The sequence below is a fragment of the Microcaecilia unicolor genome, chromosome 5 (assembly GCF_901765095.1).
Source record: "Microcaecilia unicolor chromosome 5, aMicUni1.1, whole genome shotgun sequence".
Taxonomy (NCBI): Eukaryota; Metazoa; Chordata; class Amphibia; order Gymnophiona; family Siphonopidae; genus Microcaecilia; species Microcaecilia unicolor.
In genome coordinates, this window is record NC_044035.1 from 17,308,311 (window position 1) to 17,330,859 (window position 22,549).

The 22,549-nt window shown below is 47.3% G+C and overlaps 1 protein-coding gene across 2 annotated transcripts in view; it reads left to right on the top strand.

Moving 5' to 3' along the window:
• The window catches only part of AFAP1L2 (actin filament associated protein 1 like 2), a 260,437-nt gene extending 253,393 nt beyond the window's left edge, over positions 1–7,044 (top strand). For both annotated transcript variants that reach the window (XM_030202683.1, XM_030202684.1), the window contains exon 19: positions 6,337–7,044. In XM_030202683.1, coding sequence (XP_030058543.1) covers positions 6,337–6,366 — 30 coding nt within the window. In that variant the 3' untranslated portion in view covers positions 6,367–7,044. The remainder of the gene's footprint in view (positions 1–6,336) is intronic.
• The last annotated feature ends 15,505 nt before the right edge of the window (positions 7,045–22,549 follow it).

Genomic DNA, 22,549 nt, shown 5'->3' on the forward strand with positions numbered 1-22,549 from the left:
ATCTAACTGTAACAGACCTAAAGTTCAGAATTTCCTCTTATTATTCACCGATAAAAGTACAACGGAAGGTGAAGGAGACCACATGTAACCAATAGAAAAGGGCTTATTTATAAAGCTACATTATATAACAGAAGTGTAAGCAGAGGTAAAATCAGAATTTAAAAGTTCTTAATACAAATATGTAGAATGATGAAATCAACAGGTGTCAGATGGGATAAGGGAAGGAAAGTGAAATGGGACTTGATATACCGCCTTTCTGAGGTTTTTGCAAGTACATTCAAAGCGGTTTACATATATTCAGGTACTTATTTTGTACCAGGGGCAATGGAGGGTTAAGTGACTTGCCCAGAGTCACAAGGAGCTGCAGTGGGAATTGAACTCAGTTCTCCAGGATCAAAGTCCACTGCACTAACCACTAGGCTACTCCGCCACTCATTCCACCAATAAGAGCCAACCTCATCAGTGATGTCACAATGGCTTGATTGCCTGATACTTGGCTCACTTCTGATATTGTGATGTCATAAGGGAAAGGGGGGAAGGGAAATGGGACTTGATATACCGCCTTTCTGAGGTTTTTGCAAGTACATTCAAAGCGGTTTACATATATTCAGGTACTTATTTTGTACCAGGGGCAATGGAGGGTTAAGTGACTTGCCCAGAGTCACAACACTCACTCCCTACTATAAAAGTTGCTTAAATCCGAATGTGATTGCAGACTTTAAAATAAAGGCATACAACCTCGGTCTGCTGATACCATGATGTATACTCCCGCAGGCAGCTGGCAATGCAGGCAAGTGGATGGATCTTGTTTCTTGTGATGTGATGTTGTCTCTTCTTGATAAGTGCTCAAGATCAGTGTTGACCTGTGCCCACTGCATATGCGTCTTTATACACAATCTTATCAGACGTGTCCTTCAAATCAGGATAGCATTTTGATCCTCTATCATCTCACTTCTGCTTCCTCGAATCTTTCTCAACTTAATGTCTGTCTACAAAAGGTCTCTTCCTTGCTCTACGCCCACCGTCTTCATCTCAATGCTGGTAAATGCATAGCCATTCACTTCCCTAACTCAACCCACTTGTTCCCACACCATCACCTCCCTCTAATAACTGTCTCCAGAATCTGCTCTAAATCCTGCCCTAACCTATATATTCCATCTGGTTTTTAGAACCGGGGCTTATCCTTTATTAATTATTCAATCAGTGGTTGAAAAACCCTGTCTTCCCTTAAAAGGAATAGGGTATTTCCGTTGGCATATCAATTAACTCTCGTGCTTCAGTTTAACTTTTAATGGAGGAATTTGTAATCCCTCTCCCGATTCCCTTCTCTTTTTATCTTCTGCACTACAATGTTTCATTTTACTAGGTATTTGCCTATCTCTGACTCGAATTCCCAGACCTAGTTGTGCTATTAAGTCTCTGCTGTAACAGACCTTTGTGATTGTAAAGGTCATTTGCTCTTCCAGGGCTCCGTCAAAATCGTCGGTGTCACTTTCAACTCTACTTCTCACCTTCAACCCTCACATTGATCATATCCTCCACACCTCCTTCTTTGCCCTCCGTCCTGTGCATGCTGTCAAACCACTTCTGCCCTCTGCTGCCGTTCGTTCTCTTCTTTTAGCGCTTGCCGTCACTCACCTTGACTATTGCAACTTGCTCTTTCTTGGCCTACCACTGCATTCCCTCAAGAGGTTGCAACTTGATCAATCCACTGCTGTTCATCTCCTTCACAGTTCAACGCCATTTGATCATATCAGCCCTCTTCTTTGGCAAGAACACTGGCTCCCTCTCTCAGCGCCCATTCAGTTTAAAACCTTAAAGCTTGTGTTCAAGGGTCATTTTCCTCATGCCCCCGATTATCTTTCTCACTTGTTTATCCGATACATTGCTCCCCACACCCTCCGTTCACTCCACTCAGGTCTGCTCGTGCTTCCTTCTCCCTCAGTTATTCATTGGGATGCTACTCATACAACTGCAATCAACTATGAGGGTCCCAAACTTTGGAACTCCCTTCCCCTTCACCTTAAATTGGAATCCTCCTATATCTACCTTCAAGTCTGCTCTCAGAACTCACTTCCTTACTCTCACCTTTCCTACTTCCTAACCCATGATATCTTCCTACTCTTATACTTTTCTCTGTTCTCTTCCCTGCTCTTAACTTGTGTATTTTGTAAACCACATTGAAATTGGTAATGGCCCTTGTAGTAAATCAAGCTGTGGTAAAGAAATAAATAAATGATTGGTCCGGGCCCAATAGTCATAAATATGGTAACCACAAGTATGTCTTTGATTTCACTTGGATATTCCCCCAACTTCTGAGGCTCCAAGCAACCTGATGCTAAGCAAAAACGTCCTTGCCAAGGTTACTACATGCCTCTAGATCAGGCCAGATGCATCACTGGATAAAGGAAGTCAGGGTCTTGTTAGATGCAAGGCAGGCATGTCCGGGCAAGTTTTCCAAGCACAGATTTCAATGCAGTTTGAGGACATCGCAAAGTCAGCATTGCAGATGGAAAATAGGCAAAATGTCTGTGATACACTGAAAATTATAGTGAGGAGGGGACAGAAACTCCTGCTATCAGAAGAGAAGTGGCCAAGGAAGGGGAGGAGGGGCAGCATTTTAATTGGTGATACTGCTGCAGCAACAGAGAAAGAGTGAATCACCCAGTACAGCAAGTCCATGGTAACCCCAATGCAACATCAACAGGTGACCATGTCATTGCAGGAAACTGGAGACCAGCTGATATTGAGGAAGAAAAGGCTGGCATCTGATTGAGTGGTTAAACTCTAGGGAAAAGGGTTGATCCAGGCACTGACCCCCAATCAATCACTCTATTTGGGGAAAGGAGAAATTTCTTGTCATTGGTTTATAGAGTTGGCCAGGTTTGGGGGGGAGGGCAAACATGGCAGCTGCCCTGGGCCCCACAGCTCTAGCGGGCCCCCGTGGGAGGGCATGCCTCCCTCTTTTCTCTACCCCTCATCTAACATCTCCTTCACCTTCCGTTGTACTTTTAAAATGCATTTTTCTTCACAGGGGATCGTCGGAATGGCAGCGATTCAGAACTGCTGCCTGCGGCCCCCTCAGCACCTTTCCTCTGCCATAGTTCTCCCAGGTGGAAACAGGAAGTTGCATCGGGGAGGGGGGTCTCTAAGGTCGACCTAACTTTCACGTTTTGGGCGACCGCGACCGTATTATCAAAACGAAAGATGGACGCCCATCTTGTTTTGATAATATGGGTTTCCCCGCCCCTTCGCCAGGACGTCCTGCAAGGACCTCCTCAGGAAAACTTGGGCGCCCCTTTCGATTATGTCCCTCCAGATGTCCCAGATGACAGCGATCCACCAGGGTCGCATACTATAGTTTCATAAAGTATGGGATGCTTATAAAACCTGGAGGGTACAGCTTTTAGCTGCTGCGAAGGTTTGAGTGAGACTCTTGGTCTCTTAGCTGGGATGGAGATGTTTGGTAACTGAGGGGAAATGCTCTGTTGGGAGGGGAGGGGATGGGGGATGTACAATCTGGCATGTTGTTTATGTGATTTCTTGGTTCTTTGCAAAAAGTTTCAATAAAGATTAATGTATGGCATCAGCTCCCAGTTAATAAGTGGTCCAGCATTAACTCTGTGTTAGCCAGTTAGACCACGATAAGTGTAACACTAATGCTTCCCAGAGCCGGCATTAGGGAGGAGGGGGGCAAACAGGGCAGTTGCCCTGGGCCCCACAGCGCCAGGGGGCCCCCGCGGTCTGCCACCTCTTCCCATTCTTGCCATCCCTATCCGAGGTCCCCCTCCCTTCCCTGTCTTCCTTGCATTGCGTTTTTGTTGAAGAGGGGGTGGGTAGGCAGTGCGACAGCAATTCTTATAGATTACCTGTGTCTGCCCCGGCACTTCCTCTGTCGTGTTCCTCCCAGGCTAAAACAGGAAGTTGCAGGTTAGCAGGTTGGGGAAGGAGTGAGATAGGAAATGGTATAGCTAGGGAATGAGAGAAGAATATGGAAAGTTAATAGGTAGCTGAAAAGTCAAAAGAAGAAGGTGAAATTCGAGTGGATAGAGAGGCAGAAAAGAAAAAGACCTAGAAAGGAAGGATCAATATGTCAGAGACAGGTGTAGTGAAGGAATAGAACAAGAGAGAGAAGAAAAGACAAATGGACAAAGGCTGCTAGAAAGAGAAATGGCAGAAGACAATCAGAGAAACTGGGACCAACAGGATGGAAAAATAAAATGTCCAGACAAAGGTAGAAAAAAGTGTTTTAGTTTGAATTGATTAACTGAAATATGTTAACCTTCGGATACAGGTATCACAGACAGGGCTTTTTTGAGAGGGTACTTGGGGGTACTGAGTACCAGCACCTTTTCCGTTGTCTGCTAAAATTGACCCATGGTCCTCAAGTTTTAATGAAAGAGCTTATGCTCTACACACCAATTCTGCCTTGTCATAGATTCTGTGACTGGTTGAAGGGGGCCTGGCTATTGTGGGGTGGGTCCCTCAGTGATCACCCCGCCCCTGAAGGGTGGCCTAGCATTTGAGTACCGGCACCTTTTTTGCTAGAAAAAACGCACTGATCACAGATGTCTTTGTATTGTGTTCAGTGGCATAGCCAGTCAGCTGATGGGGGGAGGGGGCAGGGCTGAACTCAGATGTGGGTGGGCCCCAATTTTCTCCCTGCCCCCGCTTGAATGCAAAATATAAATACCTCCATGTGAAGACTTCCTCTTCCTTTGCTGTTCCAACAGCCAGAGCTCTCCAAACTCTGCAGCCAGCGGCAGTGTCCCCAAGCTGCCGTCACCACTGCTAACCCACCCCTGTGAATGCTTGGTTTTTCTGCATGCGTGGGGGGGGGGCAGTGGCACAGCAACTTGAGAGCACAGGCACCAGCTGCAAAGCTTGGAGAGCTCTGACCGCCAGCTGCCACAGCTTGGGAATCCCTGCAGCTACAGCAAGGGCGATGGTTAATTTTGGGTTGGCTATGACACGGATTGTGTTCAATACAAAAGGAAGTTCAGTTCTGTTTTCATTTCTTCAGTGTTGCAGTACTTGGCCAAGTTTAACTTCTTGGGGTTCCTAGTTCAGTTTTGGTGATCACATTTCTAATTCCTTGTTCTGTATTCGGTGAAGGTGTGTCTGTGTTTCATGTGTGAAGAAATCATGTAAAGTTGTTTTATGTGTGGCAGTAATGGTGGGGTGGGGTGATTGGGGGAGGGGCCCCTTTCTTAATTTCTGGCCTGGGCCCCAGCATGTCTAAAACCAGCCCTGATGCTTCCACACTCATGTTCCACCCATGCCACACCCAGAGCTGCCAAGGGAGTCGACCCACTCAGCGGGAGATGTAGGGCCCACCCCCGGCCCACCATACTCTGTCTCCAGCTCCGCCCCCACCCACTGCTCTGCCCAGTTCCACCCACAACCCCGCCCATTGCTTCTCCCATTCCGACCCATTGCTCCACCCCATCAAAGATGATTCGTGGCCAGCGGCAAAAGGCACGGCCTCCCCGTCCGGCATCAGCAGAAAACGCCTTCATAAAACATTATCTTCTGCTGCCCTGGGATCAGTGGCAGTATGAGACGGTGCTTTATGAAGGTATTTCCTGCTGCCGCTTGATGAGGAGGCCACTCAGCGGGAGATAAGCGGCAAAAGTGGGAGTCTCCCGCTGAAACCAGGAGACTTGGCACGTCTGCATAGCCTCTGACAGAAAAATTCTCAAACATTCGGTAACGCCTGGTTTAACACACAGAAACGGGCAAACGACCACAAAACCCCTTAACCCAGTCACGTGGTGGTCTGTTCCTGCTCATTAACCACCTTAAAGGGCCTCACAGTAAAGTGCTTAGAAGGCAGGACCAGGACATAGAACTCTTGGGTTCTAAACCCCAGCTCTGTTGCAGACTTCACTTTGCTTCTCTAATCTTCAGCTGTTGAGCCGTCGTTAGGTGATGAGGGTGTGATTTGTAAGTGGTACTGCGGAACTCTTTCAGGACACCAGCTTGATGGAAAATGAATATTGGGAAACCTTTTGGGTCCAATATTCAGACTGCGGGAGTTAGCCTGGATTACTCCTACGGTCGGCATTGAGCACGGATGTTCAATGCTGGGCCGTATCCAGCGATCGGCATTGAATATCCAGTTTATTTTGGGCCGATTGCCATGTCCTGCTGAAAATTCACGGATAGCTGGCTATGGGGCATTTACCTGGCCAGTTAAACGCTTTTGAATGTTGGGGGATTTGTTGTGTGAGAGAAAAGTTGAGTGGGAAGGTTACATTTTGCCCATAACAATAATGAGCATTTGAAATCATGAGCGTTTTGTCTGGAGTCACAGTGAGTTTGTTTTCTTACCAGGAATGGGAGAAGAAACAAGAGGTCAGCTAGGACAACCACAGCTGCGAGAATAGAGCGAGAAACCAGGACTGAGTGTATGGAGAGCGAAAGGCCGGTGGTTCAGCACCAATTCTGTATCCTGCTCCATGACTATCACGGCCTGAGAAATTGGAAGATCCTCCGCTCCCATCGTGAAACGCCAAGGGACAAACTGACACCACTGACTGCCAGTCAGAGGTTAAAGCCTCTGCTGAGGGACTTTGCCCATGTCTTTCCCATCTGAGACCACTGTTGCAGCACCACTGTTCCCAGAGATTATTTTATTTTTAAAAAAATTTAAAAGGTACTAGGCTGGGGCCAGCATCAGCCTTCACTTTCTAGTCCAGGTCAGTGACCGGCATGGCCCGTCAGAAATCACCACTGAATGTTCCTGTTATCAGCTGTGTAGATGTGTAACCCATACAGGGGGTTTAGTAGACATTTGTCAGCAGTGCCACCGTTTCCCTCCATCTGGTGTGTATGTAGTTGCTAGTGCATTCAGAGTGGGGAATGATCTCAGCTAAATCATTAATAGACAGACGTTCCTTGCAGCAAGCCCATGAAATTGCTTTATAATTGGAAGGTCTGTTGGAAGCCCGGCACTGAGGGATTCTTCTCATATGTACATAAATAATGCCATACTGGGAAAAGACCAAAGGTCCATCGAGCCCAGCATCCTGTCCCCGACAGCGGCCAATCCAGGTCAAGGGCACCTGGCGAGCTTCCCAAAAGTACAAACATTTTATACATATTATTCCCGAAATTGTGGATTTTTCCCAAGTCCATTTAGTAGCGGTCTATGGACTTGTCCTTTAGGAAACCGTCCATGGAACATCTTCAGGGCAGGATTAATGCCTAAGCAAATGAGGCACATGCCCTAGGACTCAAAGTCAAGAGGGAACCTACAGACCCGTCAAGTTTTCCAGACGAGAATGGGAAACTACTGACAGAGGTTGGAGACTTGGGGTCAAGGCAGGTTTGCCAGCCAATGGTTTTAATGAAGGGAGGCCAGAACCTTTAAATTAGCAAACTAATTGTCAGTAATCCCTAGCAGTGAGCATGCTCTACCTCCCTCTTCCCTTCTCTGTGGCTTCAGTTCCCCTCCCACGCTCCTTGAAGCCACACCTTCCCTCACTGCCTGCCTCTACTCCCTAATCCCCCTCCCTTCCTTGCACAGACCTCCATTATCTCTCCAAGGGCAGGCTGCAGGGCCTAGTTCTGAGTATGGCAGAAGGTGACACCGAGTGCACACTCACAAGCTCCCACTCAGGGGTTCTATACAGGTGGTGAGGCCTTTGAGTATTTCAATTTAATTAGTCACCTTTTCAAATCTGAGCTCAAGGCACGTTACGAAGTCCAGTATAATTGGTAAATCCCATCCCCAGAGGACTTGTAATCTAAGGGCTAGATTTACTAATGTGCATTAGCACACATTTTTGCACTTTTAACACAAAGGGCTTATTTACGATTACCTTGCATTAATCATATCTAACATGTATTACAGGTTAGTAAATTCGCCCTAAGTTTGTAGGTGAGTCAGGTGGATGGTGAAGTGATTTGCCCAAGGTCACAAGGAGTCTTAGTGCGATTTGAACTTTGGATTCCCTGGTTCTCAGCCTGCTGCTGTAACCTCTAGACCCCCACCTCCACATCAAGTCAGGTCAGGAGAGGTGAACTAGAATGGAGGACGGAGTGGGCAGAAAGGACACGAATAGAAGTCCAGCAGGGAAGGGGGGAACAAGAGAGAAGGAACGAAGATAGATCTGTTGAGGGAAAGAGAGGATGAGAAAAAGGAGTGAACAGGAATCATGGTAGGAGCTTAGAAAATGTGTATTTGCCCAGGGCCCAATATAGTATTAATTCAGCCCAGTATGTTTCATGGCACTGTACGAACCAAGGACCAAGGTGGCTCTTAACCTGGAGAGTCTGTGAGCGTGAGCCTTAATCCACTAGTCAGACGCTCTTACTTGAAAGCTTCTAGACTTGTCGGCATTCAAAGAGGGGAGAGGGCAAGATTTACTGCCAGTTGGTAAAATGCACGCTGGATGTCTGTCACCAATCAAAGAGAACTCAAAGTGACACGCTGTAGTGCAGAGGGATGTTATTTCAAGACCCTACTACATATTGTCACGAGTTGCATTCCTACTGCTGAGCCACTTGTGGTCAGCTGAACCAAAAGAGGAGACAATCCACATAGAAAGTCAAACTGAGGTAGACTGAGGAGGCCTGTGTACAAGAGGAACTGAGACTGTCATAGAAACAACAACCAAAACTATCTGGTAATATAAGACCCCTCTCACCTGAACAACAAATGCGTCTCCATCCTGACCTGGAAACATGACTCCCACAAAAGGGAGAGAATTCCTGTTCCCTGCGGATTCAGTCCTAGGCTGAGACCGCAAACAAAGGTGTAAACACCAAATAGAATTTGATTTCAGAGAAGGGAATAGATCAGCGACTCTTTCCTAAATCACCCCTACATCCCCTTCAAACAGCAAAGACTGTCTTATGGATTTAAGTGCTTAGTCTAGAATAATAGGCTCTGTATCCCTGTGCCCATCCCCTGAGCCCTGCAGCCCTAGAGGTGACAGGCTCTGTATCCCTGTGCCCATCCCCTGAGCCCTCCAGTCCTAGAGGTGACAGGCTCTGTATCCCTGTGCCCATCCCCTGAGCCCTCCAGTCCTAGAGGTGACAGGCTCTGTATCCCTGTGCCCATCCCCTGAGCCCTCCAGTCCTAGAGGTGACAGGTTCCGTTTCCCTGTGCCCATCCCCTGAGCCCTGCAGCCCTAGAGGTGACAGGCTCTGTATCCCTGTGCCCATCCCCTGAGCCCTGCAGCCCTAGAGGTGACAGGCTCTGTATCCCTGTGCCCATCCCCTGAGCCCTCCAGTCCTAGAGGTGACAGGCTCTGTATCCCTGTGCCCATCCCCTGAGCCCTCCAGTCCTAGAGGTGACAGGTTCCGTTTCCCTGTGCCCATCCCCTGAGCCCTCCAGTCCTAGAGGTGACAGGTTCCGTTTCCCTGTGCCCATCCCCTGAGCCCTCCAGTCCTAGAGGTGACAGGCTCTGTATCCCTGTGCCCATCCCCTGAAGATTTGTGGATACACAGACTAGCCATCATTAAATGATAAGAAAAGTGATTGCGATGAATTCCCCTCTTTAGCAAAGAGTCCATCAGGAAACGTGAGAGTTTACAGAGCGTTATGTATATTCTAATTGTATGTTTATATAACTAGAGACTATAAACCTGACCCGCTTAAAGCACTTTCCGCTTGTCATCTGTAGTTAAGGGGCATTATTACTTTTGTAATAAATTTTGATCTGGGGGTGGCTCTCTGTGATTAATTCTCACTGTAAAAAAAAAAAAAAAGCAAGGTCACTGGGCACTGTTGGCAACTCTCCAGCCTTGTGCCCTCCTTCCCCAATTGCGTCCTCCTTACCCCTTCCCTGCAAGATTTGAATTGCACATCATCCTTTTGAATATGAAATTGTAGAAGTTTGCATGGATGTCAGGATCTGTTTGACTGCAGCTGCTTTTTCCACTTCCCTCTCCCAGGGGCGTAGCCAGACACCCAATTTTGGGTGGGCAGAACTCCGCCCTGACCCACAAGTGATTCGGTTTCTCCCTCTCTTGACTACATGCCATATGGTCTCTCAAACATCCCCCCTCCCCCGCATACCTTTTAAATAGCAGATTTTCAACGGCAACGAGCAGCAACTAACACACACCGCTCATGTTGGCCCCACAACCTTCCCTCTGATGCAACTTCCTGTTTCTGCATAGGCGGGGGGAAGGCTGTGGGGCCGGTTCAAACAGTATGTATCAGTCGCTGCTCACCGCAGGCAAAGATCTGCTATTTACAAGGTATGCAGGAGCAGGGCCACCGAGAGCCGGGCCCGGGACAAGGCCACCCCCGGGCCCCCCCCCCCCCACCCGAGGTCGCCGCCCACCTGAAGTTGCCGGGCCCCTCCCCTCCACCCGCTACCGGGCCCGGAACTAACCTTCTTTCACTTTGCGCAAGCAGCAGCAGGGCAGACCTCTCCTCCTTCCTTCCGTGCCCCGCCCTCACGGACGTTACGTCAGGCGAAGGCGAGACACGGAAGGAAGGAGTGGCCTGCCCTGCTGCTGCTTGTGCAAAGTGAAAGAAGGAGGCTTAAGGTTAGTTCCAGAGCGAGGCGGAATGAGGCGGGCCACACTGCAGCGGCGGCGCCGGGGCCCCCCCCGGAGGCCCCCCCCCCGGAGGCCCGAGCCCGGGGACTTTTGTCCCCCCTGTTTCCCCCTCTCAGTGGCCCTGTGCAGGAGAGACAGTTGTTGGGAGTTTTCAGACGGTGGGTCTTGGGGATCCCTGCCAGTCACATCATAGGTGTGCTGCTACTGGGTGGGCCTGGGCCCACCAGGGCCCACCCATGGCTACGCCACTGCCCCCCCCCAAGAAGTTACTGCTCTAGGTGACCACCTCATTTGCCTAATGGTTGAGCCAGTCCTGGCTGTGAATGTTCAGAGTTTTTTAATGTCAACCCTTTCACAGAATGTTGAGTTTTAATAGAGACCACATGAGCATCAGCAACTGGGCAAATTTGTGGACGTTTTTGGAATTCTTATAAGGTGGAGACGCAGAAGCGTAGCCAGGTTGAGGGCGCGGGGGGAGCAGCGAGTTTACTGCCAACGGTGCCGAAGCATATTTTAAATGCGACAGTTCACGTCAAAAAATAGGCTCCGGCACCGTCAAAGTCCGTTTGGGGGAGCAGCTGCTCCCCTGGTGACCCACCTAGCTACTACGCCTCTGTGGAGAGGGACAAGCCAGAAAGTGCCACATCAGCCATTGTTCACCGTTTTAGAAAATGGTTGTGTTTTATTTGAATGAGAAATTGTGGGAATGGATCTGGCCCAGCGATTCACTGGCATTTGCCATATTGCGGAGAAGTACAAGGTGGACCTCTGAACCCATATCGTGTCGTTTGGGCCACCACAGAGGCAATACAGATAGGAGAGAGGGTTCTAGCCATCAGCGGCATCTAAGAAGTTCCAGATGTCTTCACCTCTCAGCCGCCAGACTACCACTGCAGTGGCTAAGCTAGATGGGAGCGTGCATGTGGAGGGAAGGGGTGTCAGACTAAAACTGGAGAAACCTTTCTAGTTCTCAGTGAACCAGTGTCGTAGCCACAGGTGGGCCTGGGCGGGCCAGGGCCCACCTACTTTGGACTCAGGCCCACCCCAAATTGTGACACTCTTGCTCTAGCTGGTGGGGATTTTCTCTCCTTGGACAACCAGCGCTCTTCCAAATGTCAGCCAGCAGTACTTGCCTTGAGCTGATGCCGAGACTGCCTCTTCTGCACATGCTCAGTTTTTGTACATGCAAAAGCAATGAGCATGCACAGCCTGCTGGCAACAGCATCATTGCTGGCTGCTGTTTGGAAGAATGCTGGCTGCTGGAGGAGGAGGAGGAAATCTTCAGCTGGCAGGGTTTGAGGATCCCCGCCAGCTAAAGAATTTAATATTTGGGGTTTGTGGTCAGGGAAGGGTGGAGAGAGGAGCAAACTGGAGGGGGCCCGGGGGAGGAACAAATTCCATGCCCGCCCACCTTGGGCTCAGGCCCACCCAAAATTGGCCATCTGGCTACGCCCCTGCAGTGAACAAGCAGCCCAAGAAGCAGACGGAAGTTGCTGAACTAGAATGAAACAGAAATACGGGCTTCCCTCCCGCGAAACATGGCAGCAGTTTGACCACCCTTACTGGATCCATTATCCAGGGTTGATTCAGTTCTGGGTTTACCCCATTGCAAGCAGGAAGCTGTAGTTCCGATTTCCCCATTGCATTTGCGAAGAAAAGCTAAACTGCAACTCCCTGCATGCAATGGGGTAAACCCAGGACTGATCAACCCTGTTGGATGAATCTGGAGGCAGCTGACAACCTTACTCACCATAGCTGCTCTTAGAAAGACGGCACATAGCCAAGTCTTAATTTTTGAGGACACGACCTAAAACACAGTTCTAGCAGACAGCCTGCAAAGGAAGAAGAGCCGAGGGAATGAGGATAGAGCAAAACAGAGAAATCACTACACTCCCTAGAGCATTCTCTCCTCTCCTGTTGCTCCTGCCCCGGCCCACGTGTACGGTATCTTGAATAAAATACTTTTTGATGTTATATTGATCTGCTGGCTCATTCTCCACGTTGGATTTTGCAGATCGTTTGCCTTGTTGTTTTTTTAGGACCCACGTTGTTCCTCCTCCATCTCCACAGTTCCACTTCCTTTTCGTCTACCGAATAAGCCCTGACTGTACCTGAAGCCAGAGTGTGAGCAACTCGCATTTAATCAGACCTCTTCCATTTCTGTCCACTAGGTGGAAGTCTCTGATATGGAATCTACTTGGCCTGTCACTGGGTAATGTACTGGGGCCCCCGATGCTCAAAATCTCCATTGCAGATGGCCAATTTTGGGTGGGCCTGAGCCCAAGGTGGGTGGGCATGGAATTCACACCCCCCCCCCCCCGGTCCCCCTCTAGTTTTTTCCTCTCTCCACCCCTTCCTACCCACAAATCCCAAATATTAAATACTTCATTCCCAAACCCTTCCAGCTGAAGATTTCTTCCTCCTCGTCCAGCAGTCAGCACTCTTCCAAATGGCAGCTGGTAGCACTTGCCTCAAACTGAGGCAGCTGCCAGCAGGCTAGCATGCTCAGTGTTTTTGCATGTACAGAAGGGCTGGTCTCTGCGTCAGCTTAAGGCAAATGCTGCTGACTGACATTTGGAAACGAGCTGGCTGCCCAAGGAGAGAAAATTTTCAGCTAGCAAGGTTTGGGGATCCCCACCAGCCACATTAAGAGTGTCATAATTTTGGGTGGGCCTGAGTCCAAAGTGGACGGGCCACGGCCCACCCAGGCCCACCTGTGGCTACGCCACTGCTCCCGTGGTAAGCCAACAGCGCAGAAAAATAGCTCGCCAAATGCTCAAAGCAAATGGCATGCAAATGATACGCACACTGTTAAAGCAAAAGCAAGGAGGGGGACGTGCTTGGCACATGAGCAAAAGAATTCCACAGTAAGCTCAGATCCTGCGTCCACGCACCTGACAAACCCAAACACGAAGCAGATGTTGGCGTTTCAATTTTTTAAAAAGTTTGGAACACTTATATTTAAACGCAGGAAACAGGCGCCAATGTGAGCTTTCACTTGGGTCTGCTCTGACTCACGCACATTTGCTTCTCACAACCAGTGCTTGGGGGCTTGCACGGACTTCCTTCTGCTTCCAAAACCAATCAAAACTGTCAGATTTTCAGGAAAACAAATCATGTTGGTGTTTCAATTTTTTTAAAAGTTTGGAACACTTATATTTGAACGCAGGAAACAGGCACCAATGTGAGCTTTCACTTTTGGGTCTGCTCTGACTCACGCACGTTTGCTTCTCATAACCAGTGCTTAGGGGTTTGCACGGACTTCCTTCTGCTTCCAAAACCAATCAAAACTGTCAGATTTTCAGGAAAATAAATCATGAGAAATCCTCTCTTCAAATACCCTAACGCCTGCTCCGAGCTGTCAGGCAGCTTTGATTTGTGCGCTGTTCTCTGAGCATTCGGAGGTAATAGGAAATGACCTCGTTTGCACCTGTTTGACTACATTAGCATGCTATGGGGCCCTTTTACTAAGCCTCGGTAAAAAGTGGCTTGCAGCAGTGTAGGCGCGTGTATTAGGTGTGCACCGGGCCAATTTTTACCACCTCCGCAAACAAGGAGTATTTTTTAATGTGATGGGGAAAGGGCATGCAGTAAAACTGAAACCAGGGTGCGTCTAAAACTGGCCTGAGCCTTGAAAGTCACCCGTGGATCTAGTGGTAAGGGCTCATGCGCTACACGCACGGTGACCCGTAAGCACACGCCAACTGCTGATTACTGCCAGAAACGGCGCAAGTGGGAGGAAATAAATAAATAATCCAGGCGTTATGGGCCTGTTACTCATAGAAAACTGATGTGGGTGCTAGAGACCATGAGCCATAGGCGCCCCGTATAAGAGGCAGCTTCTTCCTATTGGCTGTTAGGGCTACCATAGGCCAGCAATGGAAGCACCAACTTAATGCACTGACTGAACTGTGCACAGCATAGAGAATTTAAAACAGCACAAACGGCTGTTAAAATTCTCATGATATTACACCTTCCCCCCTCCCAGGAAGAAATGATTTTAGGGATCTATGAGAATCATTTGGGTGTCCTCACTCCTAACTCTCTTCTAACATATAAGGATCCAAGAGTACTGGTCCTGGGAATCTCACTAGTACATAAGTACCGCCATACTGGGAAAAGACCAAGGGTCCATCAAGCCCAGCATCCTGTCTCCGACAGTGGCCAATCCAGGCTTCAAGAACCCGGCAACCCCCCCCCCCCCCCCCCCCACCCAAATAAAAAAAAATTAATAATGTTCAATGGACTTTTCCCTCAGGAATCTGTCCAAACCCCTTTAAATTCCTTAAGGCCAGCCGCTGTCACTACATTCTCCGGCAACGAGTTCCAGAGTCTAACTACACGCTGAGTAAAGAAAAACTTTCTCCTGTTTGTTTTAAATCTACCATATTCTAGCTTCATCTTGTGTCCCCTGGTTCTATTGTTGTTTGAAAGTGTAAACAAACGCTTCACATCTGTCCGCTCTACTCCACTCATTATCTTATAGACTTCTTCTATCATATCACCCCTCCTAGGAAATTATAACATACATACGTGGTAACATAGTAGATGACGGCAGAAAAAGACCTGCACAGTCCATGTAGTCTGCCCAACAATTTAAACTCATATGTGCTACTTTATGTGTATACCTGACCTTGATTTGTTTCTGCCATTTTCAGAAGAAACAATACTGCAGCCAAAAGCCTTATAATTATTTCAGATCCCAAATTATTTCTCTGTTATAATGGTGGCTGCTGGGTGCCAGCCACTCCCTAAGGTGCCACAGTCGTACAGAGGGTAAAAATAGAGTTATGGTAACGTTTCATGGAGTGGAGAATTCACAAGCATGAACCAAGTGTCATGCTGGTCACCTGACGATCTCCTTCAAAAAATTAGGAAAACTTTGCCTGTTACTCCGGTTGAAAAGTGGAGGGACAGAGGCTTCCGGAAAAACATCAGCTGCAGCTGAGTGTCCAGGCGTGACAGGATGGGGACATCGCTTCTCAGAGATCCTTTACAATTACCCATAATAGAATAACAGCAAGCAACATTAAATTTGGAGATGGAGCATAGTGGAGTGAATAACTAGTAATGCAGATTATAATAAACCATACAATTATCCTTTATTAACCCATATACTTTACTAATAGAAGTGACCTCCAGTGTGGAGATCCCCACATTAACAAAAAAATTGTATTCATTATCCACTAATATACCCTTAAGTATCTCCTATTTGGAAATCCTTCTCACCTCCTACTATGTTTTCTCTCCTGAATGGAGACCTACCTTAGCTCTAAATAGAAACATGATGGCAGATAAAGGCCAAATGACCCATCCAGTCTGCCCATCCTCTGTAACCCCCAATTCTACCTGTTCCTAAGCGATCCCACAGGCTTATCCCATGCCTTTTTAAATTCTGGAACAGTCCTCGACTCCACCACCTCCACCGGGAGGCTATTCCACGCCTCCACCACCCTTTCTGTGAAATAATACTTCCTTAGGTTATTCCTAAGCCTATTCCCATTATGACATCACAATATGAGCTCTGGTTACCAGAGACTGAAACTCTTCACACTAAGGGGGGAAAGTAAGCCAAGAATAGGACAACTGAGCCATTGTGACATCACTGATGAGGTTGGCTCTTAGGCATTGGTGGAACAGAAACATAGAAACATGACGGCAGATAAAGGCCATATGACCCATCCAGTCTGCCCATCCTCTGTAACCCCTAATTCTTCCTGTTCCTAAGCGATCCCACATGCTTATCCCATGAACAGTCCTCGACTCCACCACCTCCACCGGGAGGCCATTCCACGCCTCCACCACCCTTTCTGTGAAATAATACTTCCTTAGATTACTCCTAAGCCTATTCCCATTATGACATCACAATATGAGCTCTGGTTACCAGAGACTGAAACTCTTCACACTAAGGGGGGAAAGTAAGCCAAGAATAGGACAATTGAGCCATTGTGACATCACTGATGAGGTTGGCTCTTGGGCATTGGTGGAATGAGGCATTATGACATCACAATATCAGCTCTGGTTACCAGAGACTGAAACTCTTCACACTAAGGGGGGAAAGTAAGCCAAGAATAGGACAATTGAGCCATTGTGACATCACTGATGAGGTTGGCTCTTAGGCATTGGTGGAATAGAAACATGACTGCAGATAAAGGCCGTATGACCCATCCAGTCTGCCCATCCTCTGTAACCCCTAATTCTTCCTGTTCCTAAGCGATCTCACATGCTTATCCCATGCCTTTTAAAATTCTGGAACAGTCCTCGACTCCACCACCTCCACCGGGAGGCCATTCCACGCCTCCACCACCCTTTCTGTACATAAGTACATACCTTCCTAATCCCAGCCAAGGGCACCTGGCAAGCTTCCCAAACGTACAAACATTCTATACATGTTATTCCTGGAATTGTGGATTTTTCCCAAGTCCATTTAGTAGTGGTTTATGGACTTGTCCTTTAGGAAACCGTCTAACCCCTTTTTAAACTCTGCTAAGCTAACCACCTTCACCACGTTCTCCAGCAACAAATTCCAGAGTTTAATTATGCATTGGGTGAAGAAACATTTTCTCCAATTTGTTTTAAATTTACTACACTGTAGTTTCATCGCATGCCCCCTAGTCCTAGTATTTTTGGAAAGCGTGCTCAGGCCCCCTTTTACCGCAGCGGGTTAAAGGCTGCGTGTGGCTCTAGAAATGAAATGGCCATGCGGTAAATGAACCACTTGCCGTGTGGCCATTTCGGGGGGGAGGGGAACCACTTACCACCACCCATTGAGGTGGCGGTAAGGGCTCCTGCGCTAACTCGGCGGTAACTGGGCAGCATGCGGCACTGCCTGATTACCACAGGGTAAGCGCCAGTACTACAAAAATAGGAACTTTTTGTAGTGCAGGAAATGGTAGCTCAGCGGTAGTTCCGGATTGGCACATGGCAAGCCTGTTGCTGCGCCCCCAACCCTTTAGTCAAAGGGCCTCATGGAGAATTACAGTAGTCCACCTTCAATAGAACCAAACTTTGTACAACATTACGGAAGTTAGGTAAAGTTACCGTCGGCTTTAGTCAAATCAAATCAATTCTTTTATACCGCTAACATCCCCTTTCCAGGGTTCAGTGTGGTTTAAATTCTAGGTGAGTCAGAACAGGGCTGCCGAGAGACTGGGCCGGGCCCGGGGCCCCCGCCGCCGCCCCCCCCCCCCCCCCCCCCCCCCGAGGTCGTCATCGTCGCCGCCCCCTCCATCCACCACCGGGCCGGGCTCCCCTGAATTCAAATCATAGCGCCTCACCTCAACCTCACTCCGTGTGAAAAAAGCGCAGCAGCGGCAGTCTGCAGATCGCCTCCCTTCAGAACACAGGGAGGGAAGGCCCGAAGGGAGGCAATCTGCAGACTGCCGCTGCTGTGCTTCTTTCCCACGGAGCGAGGTCGAAGTGCGCACTATGATTTGAATTCAGGGGGGCCCGGTGGTGGACTTTATATTTGATTATTTATTATATATTATTTTGTTTTGTAGCCCCTGAAGCAGCCCAGTAGGGCGAAACACGGCCTGTGTCGGGCTATTGTATGCATATTCTAATTTATTATTAAAATCATTTTTATCCATCAACGATCTGCTTTGTATATTTTCCAAAAACATTCTAAGAAAGGATAACGGATGATACTAGGAAGTAGAAGTCAACGGATTGTCAATACAACAATCATAATTGATTAAATGATGCACGTATCACATGTTCAGTCTGAACGTGAATTGTAAGTTGGGCATCTAATGCCACCCCCAACAACCTCATTTCACTTCTAACAGGCACCTCCAAACCACTCACTCGTATTTACAAATTTTGTGGGTCTTCCTTTTTACTTTGAGACCCACCGTGAAGACGCAGGGCATCATTATTGTAGATGACGGCCTGGCTTCATTACCTAACTACAGTTCCCATTACAGGGTGAATGTGTATGTTTTGCATCCAGTAGTTATGCTGTGATTAAGACTAAGGATGCCCTGATAGTGTAGATGTGAAAATAAAGAGGCAGCAAATTACATGCTAGTGAAAAATCAACAAGGTACAGCAAAATTAAGTATTGTTTGTGCAAGTGGGTGGCTTGAGGTAGAATGATAGACAAAGCTCTCTTGAAAACCACTGCAAAGGAAAGCCATTAGCACAAGCACGAGGTTATGAAATCAACACATTAATCCAGAACAATTTCTAAAGGATATTTTGGACGTTATGATTTTTTTGGTTTGTTTCTGTCACACTGAAAAACACAAGCATTTCAAATGACCTCACATCAGTGCCTTTTTACTAAGGTGCACCGAAAAATGGCCTGCGCTGTTGCAGGCACGTGTTATGGACGCACGTGTATTCATTTTTAAGCGCACCTGCAAAAAAAAAAAGGATTTTGTTTTTTGTGGCAGAAAATGGACGTGCGGAAAAATTCAAAATCAGCGCACGTCCATTTGGGGCCTGAGACCTTACCGCACACCCATTGACTTAGTGGTAAGGTCTCATGCGTTAACCGGGCGCTAATCATCAGCGCGCGTACACTGCCGATGACCGCCAGGTAAATGCCACGTGGTCAAAAATTTCTACCACATGTTTTGGACATGTGTCAAAAATGCAATGACTGCCCGGGGCACGCGGTAACCAGGCGGTAGTTCCATTTTCACATGCGTTGAATGCATTTAGGCGCTGACACACCTAGGTAAATGGAACCCATCATTTATTTATTTGTTACATTTGTATCCCACATTTTCCCACCTATTTGCAGGCGCAATGTGACTTACATAGTACCGTAACAGCGTTCGCCAGTTCCGGTATGAATCAATACAAGGTGTTATTGTGGTAGAAGAAGGTTCATATATGGTAGATACATTGGGGGAACTTAGAGAGGAAGAGGGAGAGTTAGGGTATGTCCATTACGTTCTTTGGTTTTGTTGTGTTGCAGGAACTTAGGTTTTTCTGTTGGGTCGGTGGGGTATGCCTTTCTGAACAGGTTTGTTTTTCATTCTTTCCATTATCAATAGAAATCAAACAAAATAAAACATGGAAAAGAAAATAAGATGATACCTTTTTTATTGGACATAACTTAATACATTTCTTGATTAGCTTTCGAAGGTTGCCCTTCTTCGTCAGATCGGAAATAAGCAAATGTGCTAGCTGACAGTGTATATAAGTGATAACATTCAAGCATTACTATGATAGTCTGACAGGGTGGGAGGATGGGGGTGGGTCAGAATGATTGAATATTTTAACACCCAACAGAAAGGACTTAACAAGGATCTGGGGTTCCTAGCCCATTATAAACCATAAAGCTGTATGTCTCTGTTGATCACCCCACCCCTCACCTATCCACACCCATCCTGTTAGAATATCAATGATATGCTTTGATGTCCCCATGTATACCTCCGACCCACCCCCATCCTCCCACCCTGTCAGACTGTCATAGTAATGCTTGAATGTTATCACTTATATACACTGTCAGCTAGCACATTTGCTTATTTCCGATCTGACGAAGAAGGGCAACCTTCGAAAGCTAATCAAGAAATGTATTAAGTTATGTCCAATAAAAAAGGTATCATCTTATTTTCTTTTCCATGTTTTATTTTGTTTGATTTCTATTGATAACCTTAAGAGTGGACTAACACGGCTACCACACTCCTCATTCTTTCCAGAAACTTAGGTGGTCGTACGTTGTTTTTACTATTTTTGGCAGTGCGTTCCATAGTTGTGCGCTTAAATAGGAAAAGCTGGATGCATAAGTTGATTCGTATTTGAGTCCTTTGCTGCTTGGGTAGTGGAGATTTAGGTAAGTTCGTGCTGATCTTGTTGTGTTTCTGGTTGGCAGGTCTATGAGGTCTGTCATGTATCCCGGGGCTTCGCCGTAGATACTTTTTATGAACCAGGGTGCGGATTTTGAAAGCAATGCGTTCTTTGATTGGGAGCCAGTGCACTTTTTCTTGGAGGGGTTTGGCGCTTTCAAAACGCGTTTTTTCCAAATATAAGCCTGGCTGCTGTGTTCTGGGCGGTCTGAAGTTTCTTTTTTTTTTAATGTTTTTATTGTTCCATGGATTCATATACAGGCATCAAGAGCAACATTAATACAAACAACAAAACATGTCCTGACAACTCTGCCAAGAATCTACTGAATTCCATGTTTTATTTCCCCCCCCCCCCCCAGTAAAGACCCCTCCCCTCCCCTCCCCCCTATCCTTTATCACTTAGACAGCACACAGACTTAATCAATTATGCTCTTCTTATGTAGGCATCCTGAGCAAGGCACATGTTGTTCCCCACAAGTCACGATATTGACGAGCACCCAGACAGGTCACAAATTTATATCTCATAGCCACCCAGTGAGCCATCTCAAGCATACTATGTTTCCACACTGCTAGGGCCGGGGGCTCTCTCTGCACCCACTGTTTCAGCACACACTTTTTAAGCAAAATCAAAGCTAACAAAACAAATTTACATTGTGGGACTCTCAACCCCTGCTCCTTAAGAGCCTGCCCACAGCCCATTAACGTAATTGAATATTGCCACTCCACTGAGCGCTGTAATATCTCGTCTAAGGTTGGTCTGAAGTTTCTTTGTAATTTGTTCTTTGCATCCCGCATAAATTCCATTGCCGTAGTCTGCATATAAGTACATAAGTAGTGCCATACTGGGAAAGACCAAAGGTCCATCTAGCCCAGCATCCTGTCACCGACAGTGGCCAATCCAGGTCAAGGGCACCTGGCACGCTCCCCAAACGTAAAAACATTCCAGACAAGTTATACCTAAAAATGAGGAATTTTTCCAGTCCATTTAATAGCGGTCTATGGACTTGTCCTTTAGGAATCTATCTAACCCCTTTTTAAACTCCGTCAAGCTAACCGCCCGTACCACGTTCTCCGGCAATGAATTCCAGAGTCTAATTACACGTTGGGTGAAGAAAAATTTTCTCCGATTCGTTTTAAATTTACCACACTGTAGCTTCAACTCATGCCCTCTAGTCCTAGTATTTTTGGATAGCGTGAACAGTCGCTTCACATCCACCCGATCCATTCCACTCATTATTTTATACACTTCTATCATATCTCCCCTCAGCCGTCTCTTCTCCAAGCTGAAAAGCCCTAGCCTTCTCAGCCTCTCTTCATAGGAAAGTCGTCCCATCCCCACTATCATTTTCGTCGCCCTTCGCTGTACCTTTTCCAATTCTACTATATCTTTTTTGAGATACGGAGACCAGTACTGAACACAATACTCCAGGTGCGGTCGCACCATGGAGCGATACAACGGCATTATAACATCCGCACACCTGGACTCCATACCCTTCTTAATAATTCTATTCGCTTTCCTAGCCGCAGCAGCACACTGAGCAGAAGGTTTCAGCGTATCATCGACGACGACACCCAGATCCCTTTCTTGATCCGTAACTCCTAACGCGGAACCTTGCAAGACGTAGCTATAATTCGGGTTCCTCTTACCCACATGCATCACTTTGCACTTGTCAACATTGAACTTCATCTGCCACTTGCACGCCCATTCTCCCAGTCTCGCAAGGTCCTCCTGTAATCGTTCACATTCCTCCTGCGACTTGACGACCCTGAATAATTTTGTGTCATCGGCGAATTTAATTACCTCACTAGTTATTCCCATCTCTAGGTCATTTATAAATACATTAAAAAGCAACGGACCCAGCACAGACCCCTGCGGGACCCCACTAACTACCCTCCTCCACTGAGAATACTGGCCACGCAATCCTACTCTCTGCTTCCTATCTTTCAACCAGTTCTTAATCCATAATAATACCCTACCTCCGATTCCATGACTCTGCAATTTCTTCAGGAGTCTTTCGTGCGGCACTTTGTCAAATGCCTTCTGAAAATCCAGATATACAATATCAACCGGCTCCCCATTGTCCACATGTTTGCTTACCCCCTCAAAAAAATGCATTAGATTGGTGAGGCAAGACTTCCCTTCACTAAATCCGTGCTGACTTTGTCTCATCAGTCCATGTTTTTGTATATGCTCTGCAATTTTATTCTTAATAATAGCCTCCACC